Source organism: Diplotaxodon limnothrissa, linkage group LG6, assembly GCF_057381915.1.
Source record: "Diplotaxodon limnothrissa isolate DT_005_m linkage group LG6, D_limnothrissa_male_GT1.1, whole genome shotgun sequence".
Lineage (NCBI taxonomy): Eukaryota > Metazoa > Chordata > Actinopteri > Cichliformes > Cichlidae > Diplotaxodon > Diplotaxodon limnothrissa.
In genome coordinates, this window is record NC_140601.1 from 4629798 (window position 1) to 4651840 (window position 22043).

Below are 22043 nucleotides of genomic sequence, written 5' to 3' on the forward strand. Positions count from 1 at the left end.
ATATGAACATATTTCCACCTCATAACAATATGCCTTGAACGCTAATATACACACCACCCTTCAACATTTCTGGTGCAGTATCATCTCTCAATTAAATCCTTTAAATCTCAATACTTTTGATTGTCTCTTAGCTTTCAGTCTTGAGGTTAACTGAGATTCAGTGCATATATCCCACCCATTAAGAGTGCACATGCAGAGGCCAGGTCTTCCAGGTCATGCAGAACACACTAGATGGTTATACCCACATCGGCTGGAGGAGTGCTGGCATCAGCTCTTTCGATGGTAAAGATAGCAAGGGTAATTTGTTCCAGCTCCCTCTGAACAGCTGTAGCTTAGACACAAAAACATAGAAAAATGGCATCCAGTTTTAAAAAAAGAAAGAAAAAGGGCCAAAGCTACCCTTTAATGACGTAAACACAATATTAGGAACATGCACCCCAGTGCGCCACTATTTCAGACTACAGATTCAACGATAAATATAAATAGTTTGGGTATACAAGAAGATTTCCCAAAACATTTAAACAGGTTCCATGCAAATTACAACAACAACAACATTACAACATGCAACAACATTAGTTATTCAAAATTTGGTTTAATACAGATAAAAAACTAAACTAAAATTACCAACCAATTATTCTTTGAAGAGGATGCTTGGGTCTTCATTCAGGTAAAAAGGTAGTGCCCTGAGGACACACTCCCTCCCCTTTTCAATGGTTTCCTTCTGTAGAGAGTGGCAGAGATACAGGAAGAGAAAACAGAAATACTTTAGGATGACAGAAACTCACATTATACGCAAAATGAACGACATAGCCACTGCACAGATAGACATGTACACAAGACCAACTAATCATCACATGGACATGAATAGTTAACCTGTTGGGCAGGGTTTCCACCACATTATATATGTCCATAATGGAGGTAAAGACAAACTAATACATCATCTTTTTTGCATTCAAAACATAACATAAAAACATTCACTTCTGGTTTAACCTAAATCAAGGGATCAGATTTTACATATGTTTAGGTAATTTAAATTTTCCAACGTTTTGAGTACCAAACTTTGTCTTGCTTAATATAAATGTAAGTGCACTGTGCAGCTACCATACACTAGCTGTTTAAATTTGAAAATGATCTTATTAGCCATAATATTTTGCTACCAACAGAATAACGCACCTGTGTGGCTGGGGCCAAAGTTTGTCTAATTTTCTTCCCTGCAACGCCTCCTTTTTTCTTGAAGACTTTTATGAGCTGGTCAGTGTATTGGTCAAGTTGTGTAAAAAGCCTTGGAACATGTGCAGCAGTAGTAATCCTCACATATTCTGCTTCCACCTGAAAATATGTCAACAAACACAACATACTGTACTGTAAATATACATACTATATGTACACATATACAAACTAAAACTAATGTAGAAAGACCTCATTAAAGCTATAATTTTAACACAAACATTTACACAAAATGCTAATGGAGCCATTACAGCTTTTATTGTTATTTATCAAGTTCCAAAAAATATTGATCACAGCTGATCTGAAAAGAATTTCATGCCTCAGGCCCTTGAACTGCAACCTTTACCATGGTTCAGATGTGGAGAAGAAATAACAGGGGCATGGGATGGGTCACAAAAGAAAACTTAACTTATAAAACAGTTTTGTTTTTAAAAGTATAACAGTTCACATACCACATACAAGCTCAGCAATACCACATACACCACATCAGTATAGGAGGGAGCAGGTAAAGGCAGGATCTGAGATTTATAAAGAAAAAAAATAATTAATTCCTTAATTTCAAGAAGCAAATTATTGTTTGAATTACAACTAAATAAAATACTACTCAGAAGAAAAGCAAGAGATTGACACTGCCATGTGCTAACTTTCTATAGAAGCAATTATCACCAGGTCTGTCGACCTCCATTGTCTGTCCACTCATATGTCTTGAATAATTTTATTAAAAAAAATTAAGTGTGTACTTTCACAAACTGTAATTTATAACTACATTGATATGTATAACTCCGCTAGGAAACATGCTGTATTTACAGACCATTTTTACATAATACAGATTACTGATAGAGCAGAACAATGGTGTCACAGTGGCTTTCGCCCTTGACTTTTTGGATTTTAAATGTCACTTTATGCTATCCTTGCTATCCTATTCGATATTTCCGACTCTCGGATTACAGAAAAGGAATCCCAAGAAAGCAAATGGAAAAATAACCCCTTGAAAGAATAACCCCATGAACCCCTGTAGCTAATCCCTTAATAAAACAAAAAACAATAAAAATGTTTCTTACACAGTCCACAAAATAAGCATGTCCAGGACCCAGTAAAACTAATGTAAAACAAGCGCACGCAAACGATATAACATGTCTTGTAAGACAAACGCAAAATATAACCATGCTGGACATATAGATACTACACAACATAGTCAAAGAAAAAAGTGGTCTTACCTCTCAAAGAAACAGCAGCTTGGCGCCAAAACAGCCTTTTTCAGTTAAATTTGAAGTCTTGCGCATGAGCAGGCACAAGCCGTGAAACCTTCTTGTTCTGCGCGGTTTCATTACAACTGTTTTTGCATTACTGCCACCTTGTGGATATACAAGGTATATCGATCCTCATTGACTTAACTTAAATGTTATGCGATCAAGTAACACATTAGTATTATGTACGTTGAATAATAGACACAATTACGTAGACTTGATTAGAAAAACATATGTTAACTTAACAAAAACATATATTTTAAGTAAAATGAAAATAAATAATTAATATACACTGAACAATCCACCTCATTCATTTTTTTGAGTGCACTAACAGTCATGTCAGACATTACTAACTGAGACTGAATTCAACGTTTCTTATATGCAGGAAGATTAAACTCTGATGTCACAGTTCAACCTGTCAAGGTCTAAATCATCTGATTGAAGACAACACTGATAATCTTCAGTTATGAATTTTATATGCTTTAAATTGTTATAGCATATATAGCTATATGCTCAAGTCAACCCTGCAACACAAAGCGTATGTGGCACGGCATCCATGCCATCACTAACTACAGGAAGACGACACCTGCCTGCCATGGTGACGCCTCCATACCAGATGCACTGAACAACTTCTGCACGGTTTGACGCTCAGAATGATGTGTTGGTGAGGAAGTCGAACCCCACTCCTGGACTTTCTGTCGGAGAGACCTCAGACAGTTCGGATCGGTAACAGCATCTCAACACCACTACACTGAGCACTGGAGCCCCTCAGGGCTGTGTGCTCAGCCCACTGCTGTTCACTGCTGACTGACGACTGTGCAGCAATGCACAGTTAGAGACACATCATCAAGTTCACCGATGACATGAGTGTGGTGGGTGTCATCAGCAGCTTTGATCTTTACTTTCGTCTTCTTCTGCCTTTTCCAATTCTATTTAAACAACTGACAGACAATTTGTTCTTTTTAAGCATCCTCTAAGAACATTGTGGTGCTGTGAAAATCACATAAGGATAGCATGACTGATGTTTTCTTTGATTACACAAACCTCATGCAGGAGTAGTAAATGAATAATAGCTATTGCTTTTTAAATAACTGGATATCAATGACTTTAGCTTATTATATAATATTATACAGCATATTTCTAACCAACTCAACTGTGCGGTTCAATTTCTCTTGACAGCACTTTCTTTAAAAACATAACACATTTTGGGATGAACTTAGGGCACCATGGCATCATCTAGCAGCAGATTTTTATCAAGAATGTCTTGGTATGTTTTTCCATTCATCCTTTAATTATTTGAAGTGTGACTGTAGCCTACTGCTGCTGAAATACTGAAAAACAGACACCATCATGTTCCCACCTCCAAAATTCACTGTTGATGCAGACTGAGCAACTTTCTGCTGGATGGTTTAACTGTCTGGATTTTGGCCAAATGTATAATTGCCAGATTCTGATCCACTCTTCCTTTCCTGGTCCTCGTTGTGAGTTGTTTTTTTTTTTTTTTTAAATCATAGAAGCTGTGCAATACTGTACAGCAGATTAATGGGACAGCACTGCAGATGCTTTAAAACCTGCCATAGAATCCTCTGGTTCTTCAACATTAAAGTAATCCAGTGACAGTTATGCGTATTTCCACTGCTGTACAGCAAACAATAACTGTTAATAATTAATTTTGCAAACTTTATTTTTCAAACTGTAAACAAATACGGTTTAAAAGAGCACTTCATAGCTGCATAAGAGTAACTCAGATTAACCAAGTAACCTAAAGTGTCCAGCTATCATATAAGGACCCCGTCCTACTTTGGGCTCCGCCTCCACATAACTTCATACGCGCGCGGGTTATTGAATTTACGCGCGAGGAATTTAATTCCGCCAGTGAAATGCAATTATTTGCTCAGATTAGTATTATTATTATTATTATTATTTGCTCGTGCATTTGTTGTAACATAAATGTCATTCCATATTTGTCTCTTCTGGTTTCTCACCCATCTAAGGGGCTCATCATCTCTGCCAAGTTCTAGTTAAAAGAAGAAGAACTTAATTTGAATGCTTAATAGGACTGTATGTTACAATCCTTAGAGTAATTAGCACAATCCTTGAGTGGGTTGGAAGCGGGGGAAGCACTCGAACTAATTCGAAGTTCCGACGCATCATGTTTCATTTCATCATTTCCTTGTTCTAACGCTTTTGGCGGCACGTTTTCCCACAACCATCTTCTTCACCGCGTTTTCATTCATCCATCCAGGGATACCCAGAAGAAGACGTTGTTCGACTCGCAGGTCAGCTCCGACTCGAGTGCTTTGTTTTTATTAGCTTGCTTCAACACAGCGTTTGGCTTTTGGATGTTAATTGTCGGTTTGGTTTATATCGCATAAAGAATCGGAACACGTGTACTTGTTACTACTTAATGTATCGGTTACTCGTCTTTTAACTTGCTGGGTAAATTTAAATTCATCAAAACAATTAAAGTTGGGGTTAATTAAACTCAAACGCAGCTTCCGTCGCTAGAATAACGAGACACATATATTTATTCAAAGTTAATATCACTTTAATGATCCATCCTCTAAAGTTTCTTTAGTCAGGCAGTTGTTACAGATATTTAAAAAAAACAGCAATATGCTTTAATCCGTTGAACATGTATTATGTTCCTTTCAGTAGATTAAGAAATAAAGTAGAATAATGTGATAAGACAACATGTGGAGATGTGACGTTAAACCATATTAATGACGCAAGTCGATGTCTCACAGCCAGTCTCGGATGGACAAACCCTGCGGCATGGGGGGCATGTGCCACACTACAATGATGTCTTGCCACCCTAGTTTTGCATATGACAGTGTTGTTTATTAAAATAAGATAGCATTAACACCTTTAACTACAGTTAACACGAAATATAAATTCTCAAACTGAACATATTGCATAGCGTTACCCCCCACCCCTCCATCATTAACACGTGGTTCAGCCCCAATAGTGCGGACAGATGTTGTGCCAAAAAGTGTTGCCTGCCAAAAACTGATTTCCAATGTTTCCGTGTGTTTTTTTATGTGTAATATCTTTACGTATGTTGGTAAATAGACTTCGGTGAACAAGGTTTACAACAGGGTTATATATAAAATGTATAAATTACCTGTTTGTCAAGTATCCTTATAACTCTGTGTTATTGTACTTACATTATAACCAATCCGGTCCTTTTTGTCCACTTGATTGTTACAGGGATGTTGTTTGTGGCCCATGATTACTTGATGTCATTCATGAGGGTCAATTTTGACACATGTTTTACATATTATAGACCAACAACTTATTTATAGCATTTTAAATATGAGCAATCCGTTTTTGTCAAATACGGGAAATCAGTTTTTGGCAGGAGATCACTTTTATCCCTGTGGTGTTCTCCTCTGTCTTGTGGCAGACAAACAAATTTTTACAGTCACAAATAATTTGTGGGGCAACTTATTGTGACACCTGACTGTTCTCTCATTTGAGTTATACTAGTATTTTTAAATGGTTGTACAAAAGAAACAAGAACAAAAAAAAGTTTCTGTTCCTGCAGTCAACAGAGCATTTACTCAGTCAGTACATGTGATGGAAACACATAATTTTAATCATTATTAAGGGTCTTCTATTGACATCCGCAGAGACGTGACAAACTATCAGGATGTCGAATGAAAAGAGTGCACCTGTTGACCGGTGAGTCTGATTCCTAGAGATATACACACATCTAAAAGAATCCTCCTTTACATTGGAGGATTCTTTTACACTGGTTGGCGCTTCTTCTCACTTGTATTTTGTTTTCACAGCGGACAGGCTGTGGCCCTGATTATCTTTGTGCTCGGTCTAGGAACTCTGCTGCCCTGGAATTTTTTCATCACAGCATCTAAGGTTTCATGTTCACGTCATTTTCCACATTTTTAGCAGCAGATTCTTTACTCTAAATTGAGACCATCTTGACTATCGTCTATCCCTGTATCACATGTTAGCACTGTTAACTTTGAAAATGAATTGTGTAGGTAGGCAGGTCAGTTTGTTTCAATGTATACATTTTAATTAAATGATTTTATTATTAAAATAATGAAATAATGATGATTTTACTTAAAAACTGCTTGTATTTTATTCTTATTTAGGATTTTCATGATACACTACTGAGAAGAAAATAAGTTAAAAAAAACATGTCTGCAATTTTGCACAGGGATTCAAATCATTCTTGTTCGTTCTGTGTTTATTCTGTTACTTGAATCTTATAGCATGTACAGTATGTCCTTTTATAGTAAATTGCTTTTTTTAATCTTCCTCTTTAAGTATTTCAATGAACGTCTCAACTCAACTGGCACATCAGGAACTTCTCCCAAAGACTATAGCTATGACAGCTGGATGGCTTTGCTTTCCCAACTGCCACAGCTGCTGTTTACCCTTCTCAACTCTTTCCTGTATCAGCGGTGAGTGTTAAGAGCACTAAAACTGCTTGAATGGCTCTTCTAGATTAAGTTTGAGTCACAAGAACAAGACCTTTAAAGTTTTTAAATCTCTGACACTTTGGCTTCAGGTATCCTCTGATACCAAAGTGAAATAAATAAGCTGTAGTTATTACTTTGAAGAAGAGGCCATGTATCACTCTTTATGTGTAAGACAACATCATAACCATAATACAAAGATGCAATCTACTTTCCTAACTTTGTAAAAGGATAAAGATAAGAAATAAATAGATCCAGAAACATAAATTTACTGAAATGTTATGAGTGACCCTAGTTTCTCATGCAATGGCAACATAACATGTTCATTTTAATAAATGCTTTCCAGCAAGTATTACACTGACTATAACTACAGTGAAATCCAAGACACAGTGAGGGAAAGCATTTTGGTCATCAGCTTTTCAGATTTTTCATTGCACTTTTTCATAGTGGACTATTACAAACACAGAATAGATGCTGCCGCAAATTCTTCCAGACTTGACCTTTGACCCTCCCTCCATGATGTTAGCGTTCCAGGTGCGCTGTTGCAGATGGGTGGGACAGTAACAACAAAGAATTTACATTCATTGAGTTTTTGAATTAGAGTTAATTATATGATTAATGTATTTATTTGTATTTGTTTTGCTTTAAGCAGTAGCAGTAGTAGTAATGTTAATGTTTTTTTCTTTAAACTGACTGAATGAACGAGCACATCTGCTCCAAATCTCTGTAATGTTGTTAGGAATTACTGCAATAGTCTGTAAGCATAGCTGGCTGGTACTGACAGAAATATGATGTCAATGTTAATAAAAGTTGAACCAAGCTGTCCTTAGTGGACAGGACAGGACCAGGTTTACCTGAAAACTAAAGAGTCTGATTATCTCCTCTGTTATCTGATGGTAATGAAGACATGTCTCTGTGCAGCGTGAGGGAGCGTGTTCGTGTGCCCTTCAGCCTGGTCGGCATCTTCCTCCTTTTCTCTCTCACTGCTGCTTTGGTCAAGGTCCCCATGGAGCCGGACAACTTCTTTTCCATTACTATGGCAACCATCTGGTTCATCAACAGTAGGTTCACTCAAACGATCCCATGACTGCAGTAACATTTTTACAGCTACAGATGAACTATGTAGCAGCTGTAAAATGTTTGTATCAGATCCCTAAATGTTACATTTGGCACTGGCAAATCACAACGTAGTTCAAACATTAAATTGTAAATACTTTTCAGGCTTATTGTCTTTATCAAAAATATGCCAAGAATTATAGTCTAAGTATATATATGTGTATATATATATGTGTATGTATATATATGTAGACTATAATTATAGTCTAACTAATCATGTACCTTGTGTGAGTGCAGTGTGCGGAGCAGTGCTGCAGGGCAGTCTCTTCGGTATGGTGGGCCTCTTACCCCCTCGTTACAGCACTCTGTTCATGAGTGGTCAGGGCCTCGCTGGGATCTTTGCCGCCTTAGCCATGCTCTTCTCTATTTTAGGTAAGCATTGATCCTCCTCACAGGCAAAATGTATTTATTTTTTTATTTCATCGTTAGTAATTTAAATATACCAGTATCACACTGTAAAAAATGTAAAATTACTGGAGTTTGGAGGTGTAAATGAAGCTGTTTGCCTGCAGGTAAATCAGATCAAAGCTCGGCTGCACTGGGATACTTCATAACACCCTGTGTGGCTACTCTGGGGACTCTGGTATGCTACCTGCTGCTGCCACGCCTGGTATGGAGACACCACATAAAATCACTATCACAAAAGTACATGAAAATGACTGTTTTGAACTGAACTGAAAAATCTGTGTCATATATTAACTAAAAAAATGAATTGAATCATGTCAGTGGAAGAAAAGCCACATTACAGTCTTCTGAAAATGTTGACTCCTCTGCAGAAGTTTGCTGATTTCTATCTGAACAGACATCAGCCTGATAAAGTGGAGGAGGTCTTCCTTGAGAGCACAGGTTGGTTCTCATTAAGTATAATGAATAAAAATATGATTTCTTTCAGCGTTATGTTAGATAGCTGACATGTTAGCCGAGCTACGTTCAGTGTTAATGAGGCTTACAACTGATTCTTTTGATTTTTCCTTTCAAAGAAAAAAATAAAAAGGACCTGGAGGCAAACGGGAAGCTCAGTAAGCAAGAGGAGAATCAGGAACATTCCTCAGTCCTGGCTGTCTTTAAGAAGGTGAACGTTAGCTTTGGTGTCCATTTTTTAAACTTCTTCTGCTAGCATTGACTAAACCCCTCAAACCTCCTCTGTTGATCACAGTAACATGTTTTAAACTGTTTAGACTTTTGCCTACATAGAGACATACTGGTCCGCGGCTCCAAATCTAACAACCCAAAATTGTTATGATGGCGCAGTCTAATGTAATAGTGGAAGCTGGCTCTGAGAGGTTGTACAAAGTCTTCTATCAAAGAGCTGATACACTTTTGCTAACCTCAGATGAAAAATGTTCCTTGTGTAGTCCTGGAGCTTATCTTCACACGCGTTCCCAAATGCCTCCTTACTGGAATCACTGACTAACACCTTCCTGTGTTTCTCAGATCTGGCTGATGGCTCTGTGCGTGACGTGTGTCTTTGCTGTTACCCTGTCGGTGTTTCCTGTCATCACAGTGCGAGTAAGGACTGTCTACGACAATGCTGAATGGGGTAAGACATCATTACAGCATTACTGCAGACTACAGAAGCATCTGGTTGACCATATGACTCCAGAGCAGGTTATGTGTTCAGCACAAGTTTGTGTAATGGTCTAACCAAGTTAAAGAGAAAGAGAAACCCTCAGGCCATTGAAAACTTTCTGCAAAAATTCCTCGCTCACCGATGAATTCTTCCTTATAGTCCACCCTCTGCTTCCTCTTCCTAACAGACAATGTGTTCACCTGTGTCTGCTGTTTCATTGTTTTCAATGTCATGGACTTGGCCGGTCGCACAACCCCATACATCGTCCAGTGGGTGAGTCTGCAGCCTGCCTTCTTCAAACATTTTTGTTTCTAAGATAGAAATCAACAAACCAATCGAATATTGTTTCGTGAGGACTGGAGGTGTTTTTTTCCACTTCAAAGGATTCCTGTGGAAAACGGTCTTTACTGAAGGATTTCAATAAATACCATTTTGATTATGAAAACAATAAAAAGAAATGTTGTTTTAGTATTGGAATTTTTACAGTGTCCATAGTCTAAATATATTACTTAAATAGTTTGATAGCATCGTTATTAGTTATTAGTTATTTACAGTTACATGTGTCCACATTATAGACAATATAAGCACGGCTATTTTGTTGCATGGTTATTGTGATGTGAAACAATAACAGATGAAATCCACAAACTTTATAGTTTAAAGTCCAGACTTTTGACACAAGTTGAAACTGAGACTCAGTGAGGCTGCGTCTTGCTGCTAGATCATCTTAAATCATGTGATTTGGAAATGCAGGCGTGTCTACTGACTCCAGAGGACTGATAGCTGAAATCCACACAGCACTCATTGAGTCATTATGTTACACGTAATCTGACTTTGAAGTTGCGATGTTACAGATAACTTCAGCGACTGATTTCTGTATGTTTTTGTGCAGCCGTCGAAGGAGAGTCGTTGGTTTCCTGCCGTCGTGTTTTCTCGCCTGGTCTTCATCCCTCTGGTCATGTTATGTAATGTCCAGGACTCTAAACTAACCGCCGTCTTCCGCCACGACTGTGCCTTTGTCGTCATCATGGCTCTGTTTGCCTTCTCGAATGGATACCTGGCAAGCCTCTGCATGGCCTACGCTCCACAGTGAGTCCTCAACAGACCCCAATTTAAAAAAAATCCCTCTATAGGATATAAACTGCTCTTTAATGATGTGACTTAGTTTGTGTGCTAACACGTGAAAACTTCCACAACTTGATTACAATGAGGCAGATGTGATGGAGCTTGAAGCACAAGATAAATCAATACTTTACTGATCCCATGAGGAACGTGATTGTGTTACAGCAGCAGCATAAGGTCAAAGTGCCACAGGTGCATAGTGAGGGACTTTTACTGTGTGAGAGTGAGAAGAAAATCTCTCTATAAAACAGTAATCTAAAATAAAAAATAAGAATGAGAAAATTTCCATTGGAGTTTTATTTGATTTGTTTGAATATTTAAATTAAATTAAGCGTTTGTACCTGAAAGTAGGTGAAAACTGAATCCTTGCTTCACTTTAACAAACTCAAGAATTACAGACAGAAGAAGCCAGTCACAGCTCCGAGTCCCCACATGTTGGGCACATGAGCTACACATAAAATGTAACATGGGATTTATTTCAGCCGAAATAAAGAAATAAATCTGCCAAAGGTGCAGACCGCCTACTTTATATGGCACCTTATATGTATGTTACCACTGACTGAGAACACTACACCCACTGACACATGCACACCATTCCTGTGTTTCTTGTGGAACATGTCATTCAAGTCACAGACTTCAGTGGAACAAAACAAAGACATTCAGCACAATTTTCTGGCTGAACAAAACCCAAGAAGAAGAAGAATGTCTTGTGGCACCTAGTGGCTGGATGGTGCAACTGCAAAATCTTTTGGTGTGAATTTTGAACAGGGTCAGGGAAAGTTCCCTCTAAGCTGCGCACGTGCGCACTGCTGACACGGTCTCTGCGCACAGAAAATCTGTGTTGTGCACAAAAAAGAAAAAAATTTAACCGGAATTGAAATTAAAATTAAAACTTTAACAATTCTGTTTTGCAGTGTTAGTAAGTGACTGGCTGCTCCCGTATGGTAAATGGTAAATGGCCTGTATTTGTATAACGCTTTACTTAGTCCCTAAGTACCACCAAAGCGCTTTACACTACATTCAGTCATCCACCTATTCAGACACACATTCACATACTGGTGATGTCAAGCTACATTGTAGCCACAGCTGCCCTGCGGCGCACTGACAGAGTATGGGATTAGAACGATGCCACCTTATCCCATAGTCCAGCCAATAATGTGATTCACATTCGTATATACGCAGCTAATCAACGTCGACAGGCTATGACAGCGTCCTTATGTGCTGACACCGGTGTTTTAGCTAGCAAAGCGGCGTGGCTGATGTGGAGTGAAGCCACGGTCATGACAACATGTACAATCTTTGGAGATGTGAGCAGGACAGACGGAACAATTGGTGGAAAAAGTGTGGACTTTATACCAGTTTTTAAATTGTGTTGATCGGCCACATAAAACCAGAGTTATGATAAAAAATATCTGCAATGTTTGGTTTTCTTCCTGAATACTGTCGTTGTTTATAGTTACTGCGGGAAGAAACGGTAAAAACGGCGTTTTATAAGGAAAACACTCGAAAGCCTGTGAGCAAAGACAAAAAAAAACAAACCCTTTCCTATTGGTCGAAAAATGTACCGTGTCAACCAATGAAAAAATGATATGGCAACAGTTGTTTAGGAAGGGGGAAAGTTTTAGGGGTGACGGCGGTGTATTGCGACGTTTAGCGCAAATCTTGTGTAGTTAGTGTAGTCAATAGTTTTGTTGTGTGTCAGAACAACGAGGCGACTGCTGAATGTTACAGGTGTTACAGCAGTGATACATCTGCTGCTGTCAGGCCTGCAGGTATCAGGCTGTTGTTCTCCTTCATCTCATAGTGGACAGAAATGATTTTTTGGAGTGGCACAAATAATTTGTGTGGATTCAGATTTGATGCAGAACAGCTGATTGTTCTGTAGAAAGTTTGAAGTGTTTATTTAAAAAACGCCTTGGCTGCATTTTTAGATAAACAGCTGCAAAAAAAATTGCTGTTTGCAAAACTCAGTTACTTTTTTGAAGAAGTAACTATATAATTAATTGCCCAACATTGGTCATTATATACTGTATTTTGCAGACAGAGTTACAGGACTCTCTCCCAGACCACAGACTCATAATACAAGTCACAGCTTTATAAAAAAGAAAGAAAGAAAGAAAGTTGTGTTTTCAAAGTTGGAGTTCAAGTTATTTTTACTTCCAATTGTGTTAGCATACTACACAGGTCATGAACAAGATTTTTTTTTTAATTTTCATTGTAAGTGGGGCTAAAGCACTTAATTAAAAGTAGTCTAACATAAATGTAAATGCTGTAATTTGATTACTTTATTAAACCATGTAACTTGGATGGATTCGATGCCTGCGTGACCACAGTGCACACGTCTGCTGTTGCTCACAGTGGTCCAAGTGTCCGCTCAGGGAGTTTGTGTGTTCAGGGATCCCTGAAACCCTCCACCAGCCCTACTGCAGAACAAAAAGCAAACTAGGATACATTTATAGGAAGTAAATAAGGTACTTTAACTAATAACTAAAAAATAACAAACTGCTGCACAATAATTGAGAGAAAACACATCCCAAATGACAAAAAACTTTCAACAATGAATACAACAAAAACAGACTAAACACAGGGGAAAAAAGGAGACCAACACTGAACTTTATCAGGCATTAACAAGAGAGGGAAGAGAAAGGCAACAGGGAGGAAACAGAAAGCCACATGAGGTTTTAAACCTTCAAAATAAAACAGGAAGTAAACCAAAGTAATACAGGCAACATGAAGACACAAGCACTTCACTTGTACTGATGGTTTGTGAAAAACTTTCATGTGTTTTTGTTGAAGAATAAATGAAAAAGATGAATCGACTTCTCTGTGTGTTGTGTTCACTGTACTGGATAGTGTTGTAACTGTGTGTTTTCGTCTCCTTCAGGTTGGTGCGGTGTAAGGATTGCGAGACAGCTGGCTCTTTGATGACCTTCTTCTTGGTCCTGGGTTTGGCTGTGGGAGCATCGTTCTCATTCCTACTAGGAAAACTGGTTTAAAGGTAGTAGGAAAACTGTATATCTGACATTTGATGACATATTGTTATGAAAAGTGTAAAAGCACTTGATGCTTATCCTGTTCTTAGTTATATGTTATATCTTATATGAGACACAACGACAACTCTATATAAAGTACTGAGCTGTCCATTTGTTGCACTGGCATTTTAAAGTAAGCCATGCAGGATTTCTAAATGAATGTTTTACTCTTTGTAATACAGAGTAAGTATTTCAGTCTCAGGTAGGGGCTGGCATTATTTTACGTGATTTGTGTCACATTGAATACTTCATTGGAAAGGGCAATTCATTTGAGAGACATTGATCAATGCAGCTAAAATAAATCATTTCTCTCTTGTTGTTTTTTTAAAAATATTAATTAATGGGACCTTTTATATCTTTGCTTTACACGACTGTATTTATCTCTCAGTTTTTCAGTGTTTTTTTTAAAATATTAATGTTTTTTACCTGAAGACAGTTTAAAAAAAATACTTAAATTAAATGAACTATAAACTTTTTCACTGCTTATTTCTGTTTTTGTAATTTTTATACGTTGCAATAAATGTTTTTTTTTTATGTATGTTCAAACTTTTAATAAAGGCTTGTTCAAAATGGTTTCCCATTCTTGTTTTATGTCACAGTTTTTACAAATTGATATATTTGCCTTTGTATCAAAATGTCAAAGTATCAGTGAGTCCAGTTTTTGTATATTTGCATGACCTGGCAGTTCAGTACATCCCATCCTGCCTTAGTGGTATTAGTCATAGTTGGGGCATTACTCTGTCAATTACTCTGATTACAGGCCTCATCCAACTTATGTGATCCAACCTGTCTAAATGGATGGATGGGTGGAATTTTTTAAATAGGGAAATTCTATAAAAAACGTACTGGCGTAGGGAACCACGGTGGTGAGGTGGTTAGCACTGTTGCTTCACAGAAAACTCCACCCTCTGAAGTTTGGATGTTCTCCCTGTGAATACCCTGACTACCCTGAATTCATTAAGTGGAACAAGATGGATGATGGGATGTATGTTAACTCTCAAACTCTACAGCCACAACCAATCAATCCCCAGCTCCTACAGTCCATGTGTATGCAAGATACATAACCTTCTCTGCCCCTCATGCATCCATCAGGGTTTGACTGTGTGTGTGGGGAAAAAGTGTTTATGCATAGATGAAAGCACTGTATGAAAGTGTGTGACTGAGGAATGAGCCTTGTAGTAGAAAGGCCCATTTACTGTGTTAACTGAACCCTAACACTAGATGGATTTCTAGAGACCTGGTGGATGCTAAGGTTCTAGAATACTGCAACAACAAACACTGATATGTGCTGAAGGAAAACCCACTTGATAGCATTCACTTTACCAAATTACCTTATAGACTGTGTATTATTTTGTTTCTCTTTGTACCGATTTTCTCTCTGCGTTTTAATAACTTGTGCGCATTTTTCATCTCTTTATAGTCATTTTGTTTCTGTGAAGATGTCTGAAATGTTGTTGCATTCATTATCTGTAGTTTTAAACGTCACTGTAGCCATTTTGTCATTTTCCAAAACAGTTTGGATGCTGCATAAAATGTGTCAGTCAAAACAGCATGTACTGATTTGAAAATCTCATAAACCCACATTTTATTTAGGTTGTAGCTTTTCCTGCTGTTGCTTTGTACTGTTCTGGTTGTATGTCATTCCTTCAATTCATACACTAACATATGCACAGTATCACATTTTCATTCTGGTTAGAAGGGGTGGAGCTTCTTCACATGTGAATATCCCTGCTAGCTTTGTTTCTGTTATTACAGCAAATCACTGATAAGTATCTGTTTAGTGTAATCAGAAGAAACTGTAGCTACCAACAGATGCTTTCATGTGGTGCCCAGCATGTAGAACACGGTATGCAGCGAGTGCACTGTAGCCTCTTGTTCTAAGGCTGCTTGCATTTCCCGTTTCCTGCAGCTCAGCCCATTCCTGTGACTCCATGTCCTCTGCTTCCTCCCATTCTTTGATTCTTCATTTGTGACTTCAGAAAAGTCACAACAAGAAGTGTTTCAGTATTCTCTAAACCACATTAGAAATGCAATTTCAGGCCCACAGACAGGTAAAAATAAGCTCCACAGCTCGGCTGCAGACACTGTGAGTATTTATGGATTGAGTCTATTCTTTATATCTTGATATCTCAAATGGGATAGGAACACTGATTGTATCCGATTAAAAACTATTGTGTATCTAAAGGTAGTAACAATTAAGATAAGTCTAGTGGTTCTGTTTGCATTTGGCCTCATGCACTGTCCTACTGTAGAGCTTCAAAAATATATTCCCCTTGAAAAACAGTAAAAATATTTGTTGTTTGTCTTTATTTTTAATGATGCTCTCAATTTGAGAATTACTGAGTGATGGACGAATAGATTTACAGCTCAAAGTCAAATCAGTTTTATTGTTTGTTTTTTAAATCGTGATTTCTTCTGTGCACTTGAGTTGTTTTACTCTGCATATCTATATTCTGCATTGTATTAACAAATATAGAAATGCAGACCAAGTTTGATTACCTGGTTTAAGAAACATTTCTGTATGGGGCGCCGTTTGTAAAGTGAAACATGCTGAAATTAACGGCAACATTTTTCCACATTTAGCTCAAAACCTTACAAAAACATATTTTTTCGAGTAATTTTTTACAACATTTAGTAAAATATTTGTAACTTTTCATCAAATGTTAAATATTAAATCTAAATATTATATTTAATAATATAAATATTCAGTGGACAGCTGACACGGCACACCACCGAACAAATGTATCTTCTCCCGCTGAGCTTTTGCGTGAACTCTGCACTTTATCCTCAGACATGAAGGTAAATAAATTGACTGCATTCTTTCAGGCACTTTTTTCGAGAATTCTTGGCAGTATGAAAAATATGAGACTTGTAAACTTGAAGCTTTTGAAGTAAATAAGACATATTGTATTTAATTTGCTGTGCTTGAAGCGGATTTATTTTATTTTGCCTTAAGTTGTAGCCTCACAATGAGCGCACTTGTTAGAAACAGGAAGGCATGCAGGGCAGCTGATTATCAAAAATGTGTGTGTGTGTGTGTGTGTGTGTGTGTGTGTGTGCTGAGATTAAGCTTTGCGTCACTGTTCATTCAGCGACCAGCAGACAAACTGGATCTGCAGCTTATTTCTTTGCTTTTTGTTCCCTTCAGGTTAACATGGCTGAAACACACAGTTTGACAGCAGCGCAGGGCAGGAAGGTAAGTGACCAAGCAGAGAGGGGACACAGAGACGAAGCAGGCTGACAAACTACTTCATTACTTTCCGTTTCTGATTTCGATCTATTTCTCAGGTGGCTGTTTAGACACAACCTAAGCTTTCTTGGCTTTGAAAACTATCAACCTGTTCTAGTACAGGTAGTTTTAAAATGGCAGAAGTAAGTAAAGCGACTCTTCCGCTTAGAGCCACCAAAATAAAGGCCCAGTGTTTGCTTGTTTTTTAAATAAAAATAAACACACGCGCACAAAGAAAGAAAAATAAAACTAATACAATCAACTTAAGTCTTATATCGAAATTATATTATGGTTATCCCATATTCCAACTTTACTTTTCCAATATCAGTTCTTGAGCAAGTTAATAATTGGTTTAACAATACGCGTAGAAGGGTTGATGGTCGTGATAGAAGATTCAGCTCCGGTCTGTAAAAATACTCACTTCATTCTTTTCTGGTAAATTATAAATCAACTGAACATGTAAATTGCTCGTAAGTGAGCTTCTGATTTGTTATTACGAAGTTTGTAGCACGAGTTCAAATCTGAAGCTTATATTTTGAAGGTCAACTTCAACTCAAATAGCTTCCTGCCTTGTTCACGCTTTGAGGGCACGTGATCAAACTGTGACCTATGCTTTGACTTCATTCGGCCAGCAGGAGTGAAGTAAATACCAAGCTTTCTATTGTAAACCGAAATAATTGTCTATGTAATTGTGATGTATTTATTGTCACGCTATCTATCTATCTATCTATCTATCTATCTATCTATCTATCTATCTATCTATCTACACTTCCGGTGAAGTTGCAATCATTTTTTTTGCTTCCTTTCAGAAATGGAATTTACCACAGAGAGGTGGGACTGAGCCTAGAAAAGCAAATACTGACCCTCCTGACAGAGACACTGAGAGAAAACTGGTAATGTCACATGAATATCAAGCAAACACACTTTGATGTGAAGGCTGCAAGTAACAAAATAAAACAAAACTATTTCATCTTTGATGGAAATTTAAAATGTAAAGTTTGTTATTTTAATCACAAATAAGCTGTGCATCATGTCAATAACAGTTACATTATTAATAGCTTATTAATCAGTTTCAGTGTAATAAATAAACACAATATATTTGAATTTCATGTCATTTCATGTCAGTTCAAATCAATTCTATTTATACAGCGCCACATCACAACAACAGTGCTTCATATTGTAAGGTAGACCCTACAATAATACATACGGTGAAAAACCCAACAATCATATGACCCCCTATGAGCAAGCACTTTGGCGACAGTGGGAAGGAAAAACTCCCTTTTAACAGGAAGAAACCTCTGACAGAACCAGGCTCAGGGAGGAGCGGCCATCTGCTGTGATTGGTTGGGGTGAGAGAAGGAAGACAGGATAAAAGACATGCTGTGGAAGAGAGACAGAGGTTAATAACAGATATGATTCAATGCAGAGAGGTCTGTTAATACATACTGAGTGAGAAAGGTGACTGGAAAGGAAAAACTCAATGCATCATGGGAATCCCCAGCAGCCTACGTCTATTGCAGCATAACTAAGGGAGGATTCAGGGTCACCTGGTCCAGCCCTAACTATATGCTTTAGCAAAAAGGAAAGTTTGAAGCCTAATCTTAAAAGTAGAGATAGTGTCTGTCTCCTGAATCCAAACTGGAAGCTGGTTCCACAGAAGAGGGGCCTGAAAACTGAAGGCTCTCCCTCCCATTCTACTTTTAAATACTCTAGGAACAACAAGTAGGCCTGCAGAGCGAGAGCGAAGTGCTCTAATAGGGTGATATGGTACTACAAGGTCATTAAGATAAGATGGGGCCTGATTATTTAAGACCTTGTATGTGAGGAGCAGGATTTTGAATTCAATTCTGGATTTAACAGGAAGCCAATGAAGGGAAGCCAAAACAGGAGAAATATGCTCTCTCTTTCTAGTCCCTGTCAGGACTCTTGCTGCAGCATTTTGGATTAGCTGAAGGCTTTTCAGTGAGTTTTTTGGGCATCCTGATAATAATGAATTACAGTCGTCCAGCCTGGAAGTAATAAATGCATGAACTAGTTTTTCAGCGTCACTCTGAGACAGGATATTTCTAACTTTAGAGATGTTGCGCAAATGGAAAATGTTCAATATGTGCACTGAATCTGGTTAGATACCATATTTCTAAGATTGTCAGGGCCGAGTACAAATAACCCCAATTTAATCTGAATTTAGAAGCGAAAGTTAGAGGTCTTTATGTCTTTAAGACATTCCTGCAGTTTAAGTAAATGGTGTGTGTTTTCTGGCTTCATGGACAGATAGAGCTGGGTGTCATCCGCACAGCACTGAAAATGTATGCTATGCCTTCTGATGATACTGCCTAAGGGAAGCATGTATGATGTATAATATAATATAAAATGTGTATTTTTCTATTTATTTTGCAGTGGATCTTGTAAAATTTTTATTTTTATCCAATTTACACTTTACTTAGAAAACATTTTGGAAATAAAGTAACACTTTAGCCTTTTCTGGTCAGATTATGCTACCATTTACACAGTGACTGCCCTACAATATATAGTGCCTGGAGGTGACTGTTGTTGTGATTTGGTGCTACAGAAGTGAATTTAATTTTTTCAACAAAAAGCACATTTGTATTCTTTCCGTTTTGTCTTAAACGTTTTCAGCTTTATTCTTGAATTCTCAGTAATTTTTGTAATTTTATTGTACCATATATTTCCATTAGATTCATCCAAAATTATTTAGGCTCACCACTTGCTTGCCTTTTGATTTTTTAGTTTTTAACTTTATTATTTAAATCAAATTTAATTAACTGTGGTTTTTCAGCATTTTGTTGCTCTATGCAAATGCTTGTGTGTGCAGGCAGTTCCTTTCAGAGGTCGTATCCCAGGAGGAATGCAGCTGGGGAAAAGGATCATAGTGATTGGTACTGTGAAGCCCCATCCTGATAGGTAGAAATGTTTTGTGTAATTACTGACTTTCCATCCTTCCCACAGTATTACCACATTATATACGAGATCCTTCTTCCCTCCATACCTATTCCTCTAAAATTATTTAATATGAAGGCAGCATGAGCAGAGTGTTACAGCCCCTTTAAGAATGTTGCATCATGGACAGTGTAGTCTGTGCTGCAGGGGGAATGTGTGGGACAGCCCCTCCTGTTGTGTGCATGTGAGGGCGAGGGAGGGAGAAAAAGGAGGGTCAAAAAGTACGAGTTGCTACTGATGAGAAACGGAAAATGAAAGCATGTAAATATAATAATAACCACTGCAGCCAGTGCAGAGTGCCCGATGAGTTAGTTAAGCATGAGAAAAACAATTGTGCTTACATCTGCAGTTTTGTCTCGTTATACAATATTTAAAATAAAAAAACTACATTTTTGGAAATATTTGTGGATGTTTTCTTTTTTGTTCTGATTGAATACTTAAGCATTCCAGCAGTGGCCCCTAGCAGCTCTGAGTTTGAGACAGCTGCCTTAAAGACTTTTGAAGTGAATGCTGAAGAAATGTTATCTAGACAGAATTTAAAACAGGTCTCTGTGACTTTGAGGGGTGAAGATGGGCTTAAAGTCAGTGACATCAGTATGGTAATCGCCTCTCCTACAGAGATTTCTCCATTATTCAAGTCCAAAACGATGCCTTTTGAGAAACCACCGCATATAAAATTCATTTATTATGTGATAATCTAAGGAAAGGTGTGGCCAGATTCATACTGTATATCCATCCCCCTGTTAGGTTCTACATTGCCCTGACATGTGGTTGTGGCACATCCAGGGAGCCTCCACCTGATGTGGCTCTGGAGATGTGTGTTCGATTCAAGGACAGACAAGTGCTACGAAGAGCCTGCATGTCTGGATCCTGGGGAGATGTTGACAAAGCTGTTCCTTTTTTCCCCTTCATCAGAGACCAGCCCTTCAAGGTACCATAAACTTGTTGATACTGTAATGGCATTTATGAGTTTATGCTATACATATAAATTACATGTGTAGAATATGTTAGTGCAAAATAGAGTACATTCCATGGATATGTTATTGTTACCGAGTGATTTTGGGTGTCATGAAATGATCGGCAATAACAAGGAGTACACGAATGAATGGCAACTACTCAGTGCACACCGCTCCTGAAAGAAAAAGACTGTAAAATTAACTAAACATTCCCTCTGTCCTCACAGATTGAGATTCGGTGTGAACAAAGCAGATTTCGTGTGTTTGTGGATGGCCAGCAGCTGTTTTATTTTCACCACAGAGTGACATCACTCAAAGACATTGATACCTTATGGATCAAAGGTAGCATCATTATCTCCAAACTGGGTTAAGCAGTGTCCCTGCTCAGCAGGAGGTCTCGGATTTCAGTGTTATTTGCACTGTGTGTATTCACTCCAGGCGTTCTGGTACCAGATGATGCTGGTACAACAAAACAAGATTTACAAATGTCCATATTAGTGTGTGATTAATAGTTTCTGATGTTCAGAAATGCATTGTGCGTTCTACAAACAAATGTTAGTTTAAATGAAAGTTAAAACTTTAATAAATTCAGATTCCACATGAATGGACTGTAGAGTTATGGGTCTCTGTCATGATCCTGGGTCGTTGACCCAGCGTTTTGTGTTTCTTTTTGGGTTCATCTTGTGTTTGGTGTTTATTCTGATTCTGTATTAATTCTTTGGGTTGGTTGTCGTGTTATTATCCCTACCTGTGTCTCCCCTCTGTGCTCCGTTCAGGTCCCTGCGTTTTTGTTGCAAAACAGTCTGTGTGTTTCCGGTTTTACTTTGTAGGTCTGCTTCTCATCATGTCCATTAGTGTCAGCTGTGTTTCTCGGTGTATCTACGTCTCTCTGCATTCTCCGCTCCCCGTTTCATGCTTAGGTTTGTCATTTAGTTTTCCCAGTCTAGGTTTTTTTCAGTCATTCGTCTTTTCTCACTACCTGTTCAGTCGCTCCACTTCTGTAAATAAAACATCACTCTCATCACCAGTCAACTGCCTGCATTTTGGGTCATTTTCCTCCTACACCACACGGCTCACCCCGCCAGCCGTGACAGTCTCTTTTCATCAACATATATCACAACATCAGTTTCTAGTTCAGTGTATC

At 38.0% G+C, this 22043-nt stretch overlaps 2 protein-coding genes and 1 long non-coding RNA gene across 4 annotated transcripts; 2 read left to right on the plus strand and 1 right to left on the minus strand.

Annotated features, from left to right (window-relative positions):
• Positions 1 to 627: 627 nt before the first annotated feature.
• LOC146629971 (uncharacterized) lies at positions 628 to 2583 on the minus strand. The gene is made up of 4 exons (XR_014906250.1): positions 2445 to 2583; positions 1680 to 1745; positions 1174 to 1329; positions 628 to 721 (listed from the first exon to the last, which is right to left on the minus strand). It is a non-coding gene; the product is annotated as an uncharacterized LOC146629971 (long non-coding RNA).
• Positions 2584 to 6126: 3543 nt separating this feature from the next.
• On the plus strand, positions 6127 to 13720 carry LOC146629972 (equilibrative nucleoside transporter 2-like). 2 transcript variants are annotated; one of them, XM_085355507.1, is made up of 12 exons: positions 6127 to 6158; positions 6269 to 6350; positions 6768 to 6904; positions 7841 to 7980; positions 8273 to 8407; positions 8548 to 8645; positions 8812 to 8896; positions 9016 to 9107; positions 9470 to 9575; positions 9793 to 9878; positions 10495 to 10691; positions 13609 to 13720. In XM_085355507.1, exons 1-12 carry the CDS (start codon positions 6127 to 6129, stop codon positions 13718 to 13720), a joined length of 1302 nt encoding a protein of 433 aa, XP_085211633.1. The 2 variants fall into 2 exon arrangements, with proteins under 2 accessions (XP_085211633.1, XP_085211634.1); XM_085355508.1 differs by having other exon boundaries at positions 8812 to 8881.
• Positions 13721 to 15784: 2064 nt separating this feature from the next.
• LOC146629973 (galectin-related protein-like) lies at positions 15785 to 21333 on the plus strand. The gene is made up of 6 exons (XM_085355509.1): positions 15785 to 15842; positions 16905 to 16952; positions 17795 to 17878; positions 19819 to 19907; positions 20691 to 20874; positions 21127 to 21333. The coding sequence occupies exons 2-6, from the start codon at positions 16911 to 16913 to the stop codon at positions 21268 to 21270; spliced, it is 543 nt and encodes a 180-aa protein (XP_085211635.1). The 5' UTR covers positions 15785 to 15842; positions 16905 to 16910; the 3' UTR covers positions 21271 to 21333.
• Positions 21334 to 22043: the final 710 nt, after the last annotated feature.